The sequence below is a fragment of the Lissotriton vulgaris genome, chromosome 1_1, assembly GCF_964263255.1.
Source record: "Lissotriton vulgaris chromosome 1_1, aLisVul1.2, whole genome shotgun sequence".
Classification (NCBI taxonomy): domain Eukaryota; kingdom Metazoa; phylum Chordata; class Amphibia; order Caudata; family Salamandridae; genus Lissotriton; species Lissotriton vulgaris.
In genome coordinates this window covers 170,318,371-170,331,008 of record NC_141685.1, presented here as the reverse complement: position 1 = coordinate 170,331,008, position 12,638 = coordinate 170,318,371, and the positions used below count along the sequence as shown (strand labels likewise).

Below are 12,638 nucleotides of genomic sequence, written 5' to 3'. Positions count from 1 at the left end.
CGGAGAGTGCTACTTTCTGCCGCGCAGAGGTCAGCTTGGTGACAGAGCGTCCCGCTTGTGTGTCATTCCTATTTGTTGCAAAGGCGATTTTTACCATCATGATGATCTGATTCATGGGTGGCACTGTCAGGGGGCATTGTGACCGGGCCAGAATTAAAAGCAGAAGGGGCCTAAGGCCCCTTTGGCTTTTAATTCTGGCCCGGTCGCAATGCCCCCAGACTGTGCCACCCATGAATCAGATCATCGGATCAGGATTGCATGCAATTTAAACGACTGTAAATAGACTCACCTGTGGGCGGCAGACAGGAGGAATTAAACCATGAGGTGCCTCTCTTTCCTACTCATCTCTATGGTGCATGAGCATCACCAGGCAGCAGACCCCGCCCCCACCCCCTAAGGCTGAACTAACAGTAAAACCTCGGCGTGCAGACGCGGAGACATTTGCGCACTGCAGGTGTCTACGTCATGCTCAGGGGTTTAAAAAAAATAATAATTACAATGATCATAGTCAGGCCTGATCATAGTAGCCTGCCTAAATGAAATTGAAATTGGCGGCAGCCGCAGGGTCACTGCTCACGTCATGGACACGGACGGAGCACCAACATTAATATATGCAGAGAGAATCATTGTGCTCATGGCTAGTTGTGCTCACGGTCGGTCCCACACTGCCAAATCAGCCCCAGCCACAAAACTGGCCCCCTATCATGAAAACCGCCCCCCACCCCATCCAGCCTACCGGGGGATTGTCCGGTGGCCAAAATTACCAGTCCGGCCCTGCCTACTAGGAATCCTCTTAACTCTTGAACTCCTTCTGACATCAGGAAAACTGTGACCAATATTTACAACTGTATTATGAGCAGGATTGATTCTGGCCAAGCGAACAAAATCCCACTTTTGACTATTTTCTAACTTTGCACTGTTGCCTTTAAATGTGACTATACGTGCAGGATCCCTGAATTTTGATTTACCCTTTAGTAGCATCAAAGGATCCTTGACACGAACAAGATCACCAACAACACATTTGACTTCTTTTTTAGAAACAGGCATGGTGAGTTTATTACACCTGCTAACACTGGCTTCATCACTACGATTTTTAGCGATAAAAGAATTTTTTGCAACATCACATTTATTATCCAAATAATTCAATTTCCAAAATGAATTAAGTGTAGAGACACCACTTTTCTCCCTTTCATCAATTCAAAAGGAACACAACCCGATACAGAGTGAGGGGTGGTCCTATATGCCCATACCACATCTCTGATAGCAGACTCACAATCTGCTTTCGCTTTGATGACACTCTGAATACATTCGACTAGAATGCTGTTGAATCCTTCAACTTTGCCATTTCCCTGAGGATAATGCAAAGGAGTGCGTAAATGTTTAATACCAATCTTTGTCAAAAAATCTTGCATGAGTTGTGCAGTAAACTGAACTCCATTGTCTATAAGTAATTCCTCAGGTGTACCCTCTCTGCTGAATACATCTTGAAGAAATCGAATGATAGATTTGGTATTTGGCTCAGAAACACGTCTGACCTCCACCCACCTGGATAAGTTTTCAATTAGAACTATGAAATACTTCATACACTTGGGTAGAACATGAAATGGTCCAAGAAAATCTACTGCAACCTTTTGCCATACTCTGTTGGGAGAAATTGAGGGTTTGGGAGATGGAGAATGTGTAACTAAATGTTTGTCACTGTATAAACATTGTGTACAATTATTAACAAGTGCCTCCACATCTTGATCTACAGACGGCCACCAAAAACCATTACGTATTCTGCGCTTGGTGGCGGTCATACCCAGTTGACCTGAATGCGCAGTTTCTGAAATTCTTGGTCGAAAACAAAATGGAGGGATTAATTTGCCTTTTCTGACTAAAAGTTTGCCTACAAGAGATAATTCGTTTGCAACTTTACAAAATGGTTGTAACTCAGGTTCAATAGATCTCTCCTCAGGCCAACCTTTGACCACAAACTCCACAACTTGTTTAAGTAGTGAATCACTTTCTAATGCTTTACACCACTCTACCAAGATAACTTTCTCAGATTAAATGGGGAAAAAAACTGAGGTTATCATATTCGGAAAAAACAAGCTCTTGTGGGGCCCCAACCATTGGCCTCAAGAAATGGGTGCACTTCCCGTTCCAGTCACACTAGCACGTAACCTCGGTATCATTATTGATGACTCACTCAACATGCACTAGCAGGTGGTAAAAACCGCAGTCACGTGTTCTGCCATCCTTAGATGGCTAAAGAAAATCTGCTGGATGCTGCCTGACTCTACCATGAAAACAGTAGTCAATGCCTTAATTACTTCCAGGCTTGACTATGGAAATGTGCTTTATTTGGGGGCAAATAAAGCATCGATTCGTAAATTACAGGTCATTCAAAATTCAGCTACCAGGCTAATATGCAAAATCCCCAGATCTACCCCAACTACCCGATATCTTCGAGACCTTCATTGGCTGAGAGTCGACTGCCGAATCAAATTTAAGACACTTTGCTTTATACACAAAATCCACACAGGCACGGCACCAAAATACCTTCAGTCACTTGCCCATCTGCACCACCCTGTCCGCACCCTCCGTTCCTCCTCATCTAAAAAGTTTGTAATTCCAAAAATCAAGCTCACACGTATGAGCGGCCGGTCCTTTTCCTATCTTGGGCCATCGCTATGGAATGCTCTCCCATCAGCGGCACTACATGAGCTTTCGTAAAATACTAAAAACCATATTATTTAATTTGTAGTAGCATTGTCTGCTTAAACTTACTTACATTTGCTCCACTTTTCACGCCGGGAAACCCTTTGTGGGTAGCTGCTGCGTGCTACAAATGCAATAAATAAATAAATAAAAATAAATACCATGTCAGGGCAAATTACAGTGTCATCAATACTAGCAATGATACATTCTTCAATATCTTCATCTGATTCATTAGACTTATCCTCATGCACAGGATGTCTGGACAAAAAGTCAGCTTTGATATTCTTTCCTCCAGCTATGTATTGTACAGTAGAATTGAATTCTAAAAGCTTGGGGGATAATCTAGCTAACCTAGCTGTTGCTTTTTTGATTTTGTTGCCAGAGAGTATATCAACTAATGTCTTGTGATCGGTCCTCAAACAAAATTTTCTCCCCCAAAAGTATGGTCTGAATTTCTCCATTCCCCATATACAAGCAAGCAACTCTTTCTCAATAACTGAGTATCTCAGTTCAACGTCTTTCATTCATCTTGAAGCAAAACAAATTGTAAACTCATTGTTGCCTGTCATTTGTGATAACACAGCACCCGTACCATAAGAACTGGCATCCACTGTAATGAATGTATCTCAACCTTCCATGTATGCTTGAAGAGCAGGTGCAGAAAGGATACTCACTTTGATGCGTTGAAAATGGTCTTGACAAGTAGCTGTCCATATAAAAAATTTCTTTAAAAGACTTCTGAAACATTCAGTGAGACTTGCAAAATTCTTCATGAAACTGGAAAAAATTCACAAAGCCCAATGAACAAACGAAGTTGATCTTTGTCAATTGGGTGAGGTGCATTGACAATGCCATCCACAATACTAGTTTGAGGTTAGTAAGATTGGGTCCTAAATACTCAATCTCATTTACTGAAAAGATAAATTTGTCCTCTCTGATTGTAACATGATTGTCTTGTAGTACGGTAAGTAGATTTTCAAGTACGACATTGTGTTCTTCTTTTGAAACAGTGTGCACCAAGATATCATCTTGAAATGCAACTATGTTAGAAATATCTTTAAACACATTGCTCATAACTTTCTGAAAAACAGACGCAGCTGACGCCAAACCAAATGGCTTCCTGGGGAACTGGAATGTACCATCAGGTGTAATGAAAGCTGTGAAACGTCTTGAAGACTCGTCCAGTTCTACCTGATGGTACGCAGCTCGTAAGTCCAGCTTGGAAAACCACTTGGATTGGCCAACTGCAGTGATAAGGTCCTCAATGCGGGGTAAAGGAAAATTTACCACCCAGATTGCGTTGTTGATGGAATGCAAGTCAATGGACAAGCGAAGTTCGCCATTTTTCTTTTTGGCCAAAACAATCGGAGAAAGCCACAGAGTAGCATCTACTTTCTCTATAATACCATCTTTCTGCATGGTATTTAACATTACAGAAAGTTCATTTCTAACACTGTGAGTTACATTGCGTAATCTATGTTTGACTGGTTGCACACCTTCTTTAATCTTAATCATTTGGCAAACATGTTTAATCATACCGATTTTCTCTGAAAATACATTTTAAAATCTTTCTTTCCAAGCTGTATGGTCCGACACTGAATTGGTAACAGACACAGGATGTTTGTGACCAGGTTTGATGATCATACCAAACTCAGCTTGATGCCACCAACCCAAAACATTAATACCTTTGTATGCCACATAAATCTTAGTGAATAGTCTTAAAAGTAATATTGCCACAAAAATACCCAGCTAAATCAATTCTGCTGCCTTCAAATGCTGGAGTGACAACATCAGGGGGCAATAACACTTTATGAGCCCAATTTTGTTTATACTTGTCAATAGAAATTATGGTATTCTTGCCCCAGAAACTATAAGTAGCAGAATGTTGATATTGTCAATAAAAATCTGAACCAAGGGATCTTAAAATTGTGTTATTGGAATGTACATTGTTAATGTCAATACAATCTACAGCTAACATCAATTCTTCAAGTTTGTTTTCTACAACATCAGTATCAACATCAGAGTCTTGAACAAATCTAACAGGGTGACGTTTGCCTCCTCTACAAACATTGCCAAAATCTCCAATTTTCTTGCATTTCCAGCACTCTTGTGCTGCAGCTGGAAATTTTTTAAAACTTGACAGATGATAATTCGAACTACACCTAAAACATTGTATTCTACCGCTACCAAAAGATGTACCTCTGAAACTTCTGAAATTAGAAAAAGAACCTCTGGCTTTGATTGCTAAAGTATCAATTGTATGTGGAGGTTGTGTAGAAAGCACACCCAACGTATTTGTAGGTGAAGGATGAGTTTGTAAGATTTCAGAATCACTTTCAGAAGTTTCAATGCTTTTCGCTATATCAATAGCTTAATCCAATGAGGGATTCTTAGAAGATAAAAGTTTTTGTTGAATTTTTTTCAAGTAACATCTAGACACTAGTTGATCTCTCATTAGTTGTGAAGTGATAAAAATCACAATAACTAGCTAAAACTTTTAGTGCTGTGATGTAAGTGTCAATAGATTCAGTGGGACCTTGGATGCGAGTAAAACATTTGTGACGGTGAACCACGAAATTGACTTTTCCCTCATAATAAATAGTACGTTTTTTAACTGCAAGTTGATATTCATCAAGGTCCACCAAATCGTGAACAAAATATACAGGTAAGTGGTCAAAACCATTTTGCCCTTCAACACCCAAATAATAATGTAAAAGACTACGTTTTCTTTCTGGTTTGAACTTTAAACCATCAATGGCACCAATATATGCTTCAAAAGATCTGAACCAAAGACGCCATTTTAACAGTGGCTCTCCAGGATTCCATAGGAACAAAGCGGGAGGAGTAATGGATTGCATAATGTAACCAGAAAACCATGCAAAATAAATTGGAAAACACAATAGCAATGTAGTCAAATAAATAAAGTACCAGAACCTGAAAAAGAAAATATTAGTTAAACATTCAAAATAAATATTGATACAGTAGTAGGCATAAAAATATTATTGTATTGTTTATCGCTGAAGAAGAAAAATAGCATGAAAAACCAGCAGGTGGTGCTGTGACACGATGAACAGGACAAAATACATTACAGAGGAGTTCTTGTTGCAGAGCAGATCCTTTGTAGAAAGAGTGGAAATTATCTATATTTAAAGTTTTGAAAGATCTGATGAAATGGCTGTCATGGAGAAGCACAAGGTAAAATGATTATAATCGTAGATGTTTGAATTCCACTTTGTTTCATTTAGAAACAAAAAATGTCAGTTTCTTTGATAACAATGTAAGCACTATTTAGAAAGCAATAAAAATGCTTGTAAAACTTCAAAATAAATGTTGCTGCATATATTGTTTATTGTCAAGAAGCAGTGCAAATGCTTGAAGCTTGGATGCAGTGGATTGGCTGCTTAAAATTAAGCGTTATTAAAACTGTGTTTATTCTTACACTGAAGAGAATGATTAACACTCTGCTGTGCGCACTGATGCAAACGCGCTGTATGCAGCGTTAAATGAAAACAGAAGCGAATTCCCTTGACGCTTGGCTTCACAGGCTGGAACTTAATTTGCCTAATGGAAAAGCATTGCCGGGAGCCGAGATTATTTTCAAATAAACTGCTTAACACTTGGCTGCACGAGCTGGAAGAAACACGCTGAAAGAAACAATTAATAGATGAGAAAATAGCTTTCCCTTCATGAATTGAATTTGAATTTAAAAGCATTTCTAGAGCGCACGTACACCCAGCGGTTTCATGGCGCTATGCATTACTACAAACCCGAGAAAGAAAAGGCTAGGGAGACAGGAAAAAGAAAAGATTAAGAGGGGAAGGCCTGAATAAAAAGAAAGGTTTTAAGGGCTTTGCGAAAGAGGGATGTGAGAAGTTGGCCTGATAGGTGATGTTTCCAATTCTGGAACCACCTGATATCAGACCAAACAATCCCTTATGGTGTCTGGTTGTAAGTCAACCTTGTTAGACAAGCTATCCTAGGGGTAGCATGGACTAAGCAGCCTAAAGGCTTAACTTAAGAGGTCGTGTTAAGCGAGCTGTTTTACCACATACAATCCTGTAATATCAAATGAAAGGACACCACACAAGTATATATTATAAAAATATATGTGTTTATTACTAAAAACAATCCCCAGTATTCTTTATGAATAAAGGGGCACACGCGTTAAATCAAAAGCACAGTTTAAACATACAAGTTGCACAATTATGGATGAGGGCGGGTGGCCACTCAAACCATATACTAAACAAGTGGTATAAGAGATACCAATCGAACAGTGGTTAGGCCTAGGGCCTAGGGAATCGCTGGGAGCAGTCAGGACAAGCAGTGCTGAAGTCGGGAAAAGCCCGCGGGATTCGGGTGCAGTGCAGAAAGCGCACGCATGCACCAATGATAACCAATGGTGCGTAAAAGTTGTAAAGTTAAAGTTTAAGGACACTTCCGCTGAACCTAGAGGAACAAAACTTAAGACACAGACCCTAGAGATGTGTACCAGTGTGGGAACACCGGCGGAGCAAAGTTACCTCACCCACAGGAAGCGGGTGCACAGGGTCGAAGTGGCGTCGGGTTTTGACACGCAGGTTCTTGGCGCTTGAAGCTGAAGATGCTGCAGGCGATGTGAAGGAGAAGTGTCCGGTGGATCCAAGGGTGGATCTGAAGTGGTGAAGACCTGAAAGCAGAGGGGACAGTGTTCAAAGTCACTGACCAGTGACCACCGTGGAACCAGATTGGAACCAGGCAAAGTCGGGTGCAAACAGGTGATGAGGTGTTGCTTCTCTCTGCAGCCACGTGGATACGAAGAGGTCAAGGACGTCCAGGAGTCGATCACGAGCTGTCCCTCGAAGGCTCTAGCTGATGGCGGTGTCGGCAACTCGATGGAAGCAAACAAGCCTTGGCTAATGCAAGCCACGGGGAAAGTGAAAAAGGCTTATTACTCGGACCAGCAAGGTCAGAGCGGGTACTCCTTTCTACAGTAGCGAGGGCAGGTCTGGAGCAACCAGACCCATAGTGTAAATCGTAGGTTTCGTCGCCAAGATGGCCGCTGACCACGTGACAAGCGGCCGGGATGGCGAGTCGAGTGGCACAAAGCAAAAAGGGCCCCACGCAGATCGTGGAGATGCTGGAGGGCTGATCTTTGGTGCAAATGCTGCTCGATTGTGGGGCTTCTCAAACCCTAAAGCACAGAGTCGAGGGTGCCTCGGGTGCTGCGCAGTCAGCGTCTCGGGGGTCTTTCAAGATGTCCGCTCCCACGTCTCTCGGTGCCTCCACGGGTCCCTTCTTTGCAGGGACTGTGGATCGGGCTGGGAGAAGTCTGGGAAGCTGGGTCTTGTCAGGCTCTGCACTCGGGCTCCGGCGGGAGGCGGCGGCAAAGCAGACGTTGAGGTGCTGGGTGGTGCCTGTGTTCACAGGGTGGCCCCTCCTAGGCCACAAGGGAGATGCTCTTCAGTCTTCTGTTCATCAGAATGTCGAAGTCCAGTCGTCCTCTTAGTTTAAAGGTGATTTCAGGATGATCTGAAGTGCATTGGCACTGCTCCCACTCTTATTCGAATCTGGGGGGCGTGATTACCTGCTAGGCCCCCCCCCTATGGGTGGGACCCAGGAAGTGGGTGGATACACCCCCTTCCTTTGATCCAGGCTGCCCTGGCACGAGGGCTGGAGTGCCCCAGAACCGGTTTGGCCGGATTATGCAAGGGGCAGCCTTGTGCGCCCCAAGCAGTGTCTGGTTTCTTTCAAACCTCCCTGCTACAATCCACTATCTCCTGTCTGGAGGGCGGTGACACCCTCCTGTGACAGGAAACCCTTTGTCCAGGCCCCATTTGGCTGAGTTTCGGTCAGCTGCAGGGGTCCAGACTCTTGTCTGTGGCAGAGGCATCCATTTTGTGGATCTAAGGTCTTTGTAGAAATTAACCGCATTTAAGTAAAGTAACATGTCTTACCCCTCTAGAGGGGTGGAATGCTATCCCCGTCGCCAGAACTGGCGAGGGGATAGTATTCCAAATCGTATGACACCTTACACGACATGTTTTGATAAAGCCAAACCAAAGTTGCTATATAACCGCGAGGATAATAAGGCACTTAAGAGTATATGGTATGACATTATCCTGAAACAGCTTAGGGAGTTGTTCCCGACAGCTGCAGACAGGCTCAGCTCATGCTAGAGCTCCATCTCACATGAAACCACGCACTCTGCCTCCAGGATTGATGAGGCCTTCCATAGGAGTGGCTCACAGGTTAATATGTGTCCAGATATAGGTTTAGATATAGGTATACTATATCTAAGCAAGGGGTGATTACACCACCTTACCCCAGCTGAGTGATCAGCCAGTTGTGTCAATTTAAGAACCAGCCAGGGGTGGCAAAAGATATGCTGCAGCTCCTGGTAGGCCTTGGCGGCCCCTATGCCCTGGGCACCTATAGTGCATTATACAGGGGCTGACAAGGAGTTCATTTCCAATTGTGGTATGTACCTAGGGTACATGGAATCCATTTTACAGAGAGAGCAGATGGCCTGGGGCCCTGATTAGCAGGGAACCAGGTCAACTAAGTCAAAAAACCAGCTAAACACAGGCAAAAAAATCTGGGGTAACCATAGTCAGGTAGCCACCTTCCTACATAACCCTCCCCCCCCCCCCCCAAACGAAAGGAGATAAGGCTATCCTTGGCCAGGTAAGCCTATATTGCCTGAGTGGCCATATAAGGAAGTACCTGCACTAGCATGGGTACCCCCTGTCTCATGGTCCACTAAGCAGTCCCTCACCCTTTGGGTATTAGAGGGTCTCCACCATAGGGAATCACTACCTTGGGTGTGTTTATGCAAAGTTAAAGGCTGGTTTGGATATGGAGTATTGAAGTGAGGCTCTACTAATTTAGGGCTTAACTTCCTCCAATTATCTTCCACCATGTGTGCCTTTCTTTCTTTAACTGAGTTGCACTGTGCTCTCAGGGTCAGCCTCTGGCTACCTAAAGCTGGAGGCTGGGTCCCTCTGTTTGGCTTGCTGGAGGGACAGTTCAGGTTTGGGCCCTTTGGGTCCCAGGTTTGGCTGTGCCCAACAGACTCGTTCTGTGGGAGGTCCCTAACTGTTTTTAAGGGGGCTCCCTCAGGAGTTTTTAAAGTTTTCACCTCACTAGGGCTACTAGTTTTGGTGCCCCTAATCTGTTGATGGGGGTGCTTTATTTGACAGGGGGCCCTCTGGGTCTCACTGTCCTTCTTGTCCTCTGCAGCCCTGGGCTGGCTAAGGCAAGGGAGAGAGGGGCAGGTTACCTGCTCCAGACTGGGTCCCACCTGAGAAGGGTCCACCGCCATCAGAGGCTCTGTCAGGCCAGGCCTAACAACCTCTGGGGCAGTTCCTTCATCAGGGGTAAGATCAGTTCCCTCAGGAGGCTGATCCTGTCCTAAAGTCTGGTGAGGGGGAGATTTCTCTTCCTCCTCCATGCTCTCAGTTTGTGTGGAGTTATCCATCATTTCAGGCTTCACAACACACATATCAGTTTGAGTTTGGGCTGTGGCCATCACAGCCCCACCAACCTTTTCCGGAGGAGACTCAGTTTGGGTTTCTGCTGTTATCATAACAGCTTTGCTATTCTGTTCAGGAAGAGCTTTTACTAAAGATGGGGCAGAGAGTTTCTCAGCCCTACCAACCTTTTCAGGAGGGACATCTTGAATTGGGGCTGTAGCCATTACAGCCTCACTAACCTTTCCATTGGAATTTACCATTCTAGAATGGGTTTCCTGTTCAACCTCAGCCCAGGCTGAGATCTCCAAATCATTACCAAGTAGGCAGTCTACAGGCAAGTTTGGTGACACTGCCACTCTCTTTGGGCCAATGACACCTCGCCAGCTGAGACTTACTACTGCCATGGGATGATTTGTTTTGACGCCATCAATGTTTGTTACCTGGTATGTGGCACCTGGTAAAAGTTGCTTAGAGGGGACTATACAGTCAGCCACCATGGTGATGCTAGCCCCTGTGTCTCTAAAAGCTTCAACTTTCAAACCATTGATGATGGGTTCTTGTCTATATTTGCTCAAAGTATTTGGGCAATCAGAGAAGTTAGCAAACCCCCTGCCAGTCTCATAAACACGATCATTTGGGGATGGGGACCTGGATAGGCCAGGGTCCTCCTGGGCTCCAAAAGTAAACCCACCCAGATTCCTGGGTGTGCTCCCACTTCCTGGGGGATTACTGCTGACAGTAACAGGAGGTGTTGGAGCTGGCTTTGGAGGTATATTTTCTTTATTGTTATTCTTGGGACAACAGTTGTCTGTTTTGTAATGCCCAACCTGTTTACAGGCATAACAATAAGGCTTTTTCTCTGTTGAAGAAGTGTCTTGGGACCCACCCCCATTCTTGGAGTTTTGGGGCCCTGGGGAAGTCTTTTCTTTATTTTTATCCCCACCCTTATCTTGAGGCTTGGTAGACTCCTTCTTCTGGTTACTGTCCTGATTCTTAGGCCTAATCCTGGTTCTGACCCACTTGTCTGCCTTCTTTCCCAATTCTTGGGGAGAGGTCAGATCAGAATCCACCAGGTGCTGGTGTAAGAGCTGGTTCTGACAATTACTTAGGATCTGCTCCCTCATAATCAAATTATACAATCCTGTAAAGTCATGTACTTTGCTGCCATGTAGCCAACCCTCCAGAGCCTTAGTAGCACAATCTACAAAATCAGTCCAGTCCTGTGTCTGTGTCTTCTGGGTGTCTCTGAACTTCAACCTGTACTGTTCAGTGGTTAAGCCAAACCCATCTATTAGGACACTCTTCAGGACTTTGTAATTGTTTGCATCCTCATGTCTGACAGTGAGGAGCTTATCTCTCCCTTTCTCTGAAAAGGAGTACCATAAGATTGCTGCCCACTGTTCCTCAGGAACCTGCTGTACCATGCAGGCTCTCTCAAGAGCAGTTATCCACTTGTGGATGTCATCCCCTTCCTTGTAGGGGGGCACAATCTTTGTCAGGTTTCTACTATCATAGGACCTGGGTTTCTCTTTAGGAATATTGCTGCCACCAGTGGCATCTAAGCCACACAATTTCTGCTCTCTTGCCAAGGCAAGTCTAGCTTGAGCCAAGGCTACCTCCTCCCTCTCTATTTGGAGTTTGACAGCCCTCATTCTGGCCCTATGTTCTATCTTCTGAGAGGCAGTCATACCTCTCTGAGATTCTCTAGAGGCACTAGAAATATGAGAGTCCCCTGAGGGAGATCTCACTCTTCTGTTGCCTGGGAGAATGATATGGTTGGATCTGGGGAGGTGCTGGCCCTCTCCATTTCCCAGTAGGTCTAAGTTGGCCTGGTTAAGCCTGGCAACTTGGACCTGGCTACCCCTCTGATCCTGATCTTCTGGGTCCTCTACATCTGAGTCCTCCTCCTCCTCTTCTTCCTCCTCTTCTCCTTCCTCTTGAGGGGTATCAGTTACAGGGGGGTTCCCTCCATCTCCTGATTCTAAGGGAGCTTCATTTCCCTTCTCTAAGTCATCCTGCTCTAGAATGGCTATCAGGATAGGACAGGTGGGACTTCTGCCCCTTTTTAACCCTCTTGATATGCACAAGGCAATCAAGTCCTTTCGGGTTAACTTGTCATAGCTGGAAGTTGCCTTGGTAAGGTCAACTGTCACAGGAGCAGACCCTGAGGCTTTTCCTGTGTCAGACATGACTGCTAGTGAGATGTAAGTGGTGCACTTACCTACACTAAGTGTTTTCCTACTGTACCTTGCTAGTGAGTTGTAGTCAGGGTGTGCTAATCCCTTTAACCTACAACTACTAAGTTCAGTAGAACTTAATATGCTAAGCTTTTGATTTATATGTACCTAGAGGTACTTGATGTGATCTTTCAATTTGATAAAAAGATTGCAATGGTAAAACAACAGCAAGCTCAAATCCGCACCGCTGCTCACCAATGTGAGAAGTTGGCCTGATAGGTGATGTTTCCAATTCTGGAACCACCTG

The 12,638-nt window shown here is 44.3% G+C and overlaps 1 protein-coding gene across 1 annotated transcript; it reads right to left on the bottom strand.

The window, feature by feature from the left end:
• Positions 1-3,450: 3,450 nt before the first annotated feature.
• LOC147738027 (uncharacterized) lies at positions 3,451-12,343 on the bottom strand. Its single transcript, XM_086925016.1, has 2 exons — positions 11,360-12,343; positions 3,451-4,116 (listed from the first exon to the last, which is right to left on the bottom strand). Exons 1-2 carry the CDS (start codon positions 12,341-12,343, stop codon positions 3,451-3,453), a joined length of 1,650 nt encoding a protein of 549 aa, XP_086781142.1.
• Between the last annotated feature and the right edge of the window lie 295 nt (positions 12,344-12,638).

Bases quoted from the DNA above. Each gene is read 5' to 3' on its own strand.
- LOC147738027 (XM_086925016.1), bottom strand. From the start codon at position 12,343: ATGTCTGACACAGGAAAAGCCTCAGGGTCTGCTCCTGTGACAGTTGAC. The intron at 4,117-11,359 runs GTAGATTGTGCT...AATACCATGCAG, and splicing joins CACAGGACTGGACTGATTTT to AAAGATGGTATTATAGAGAA.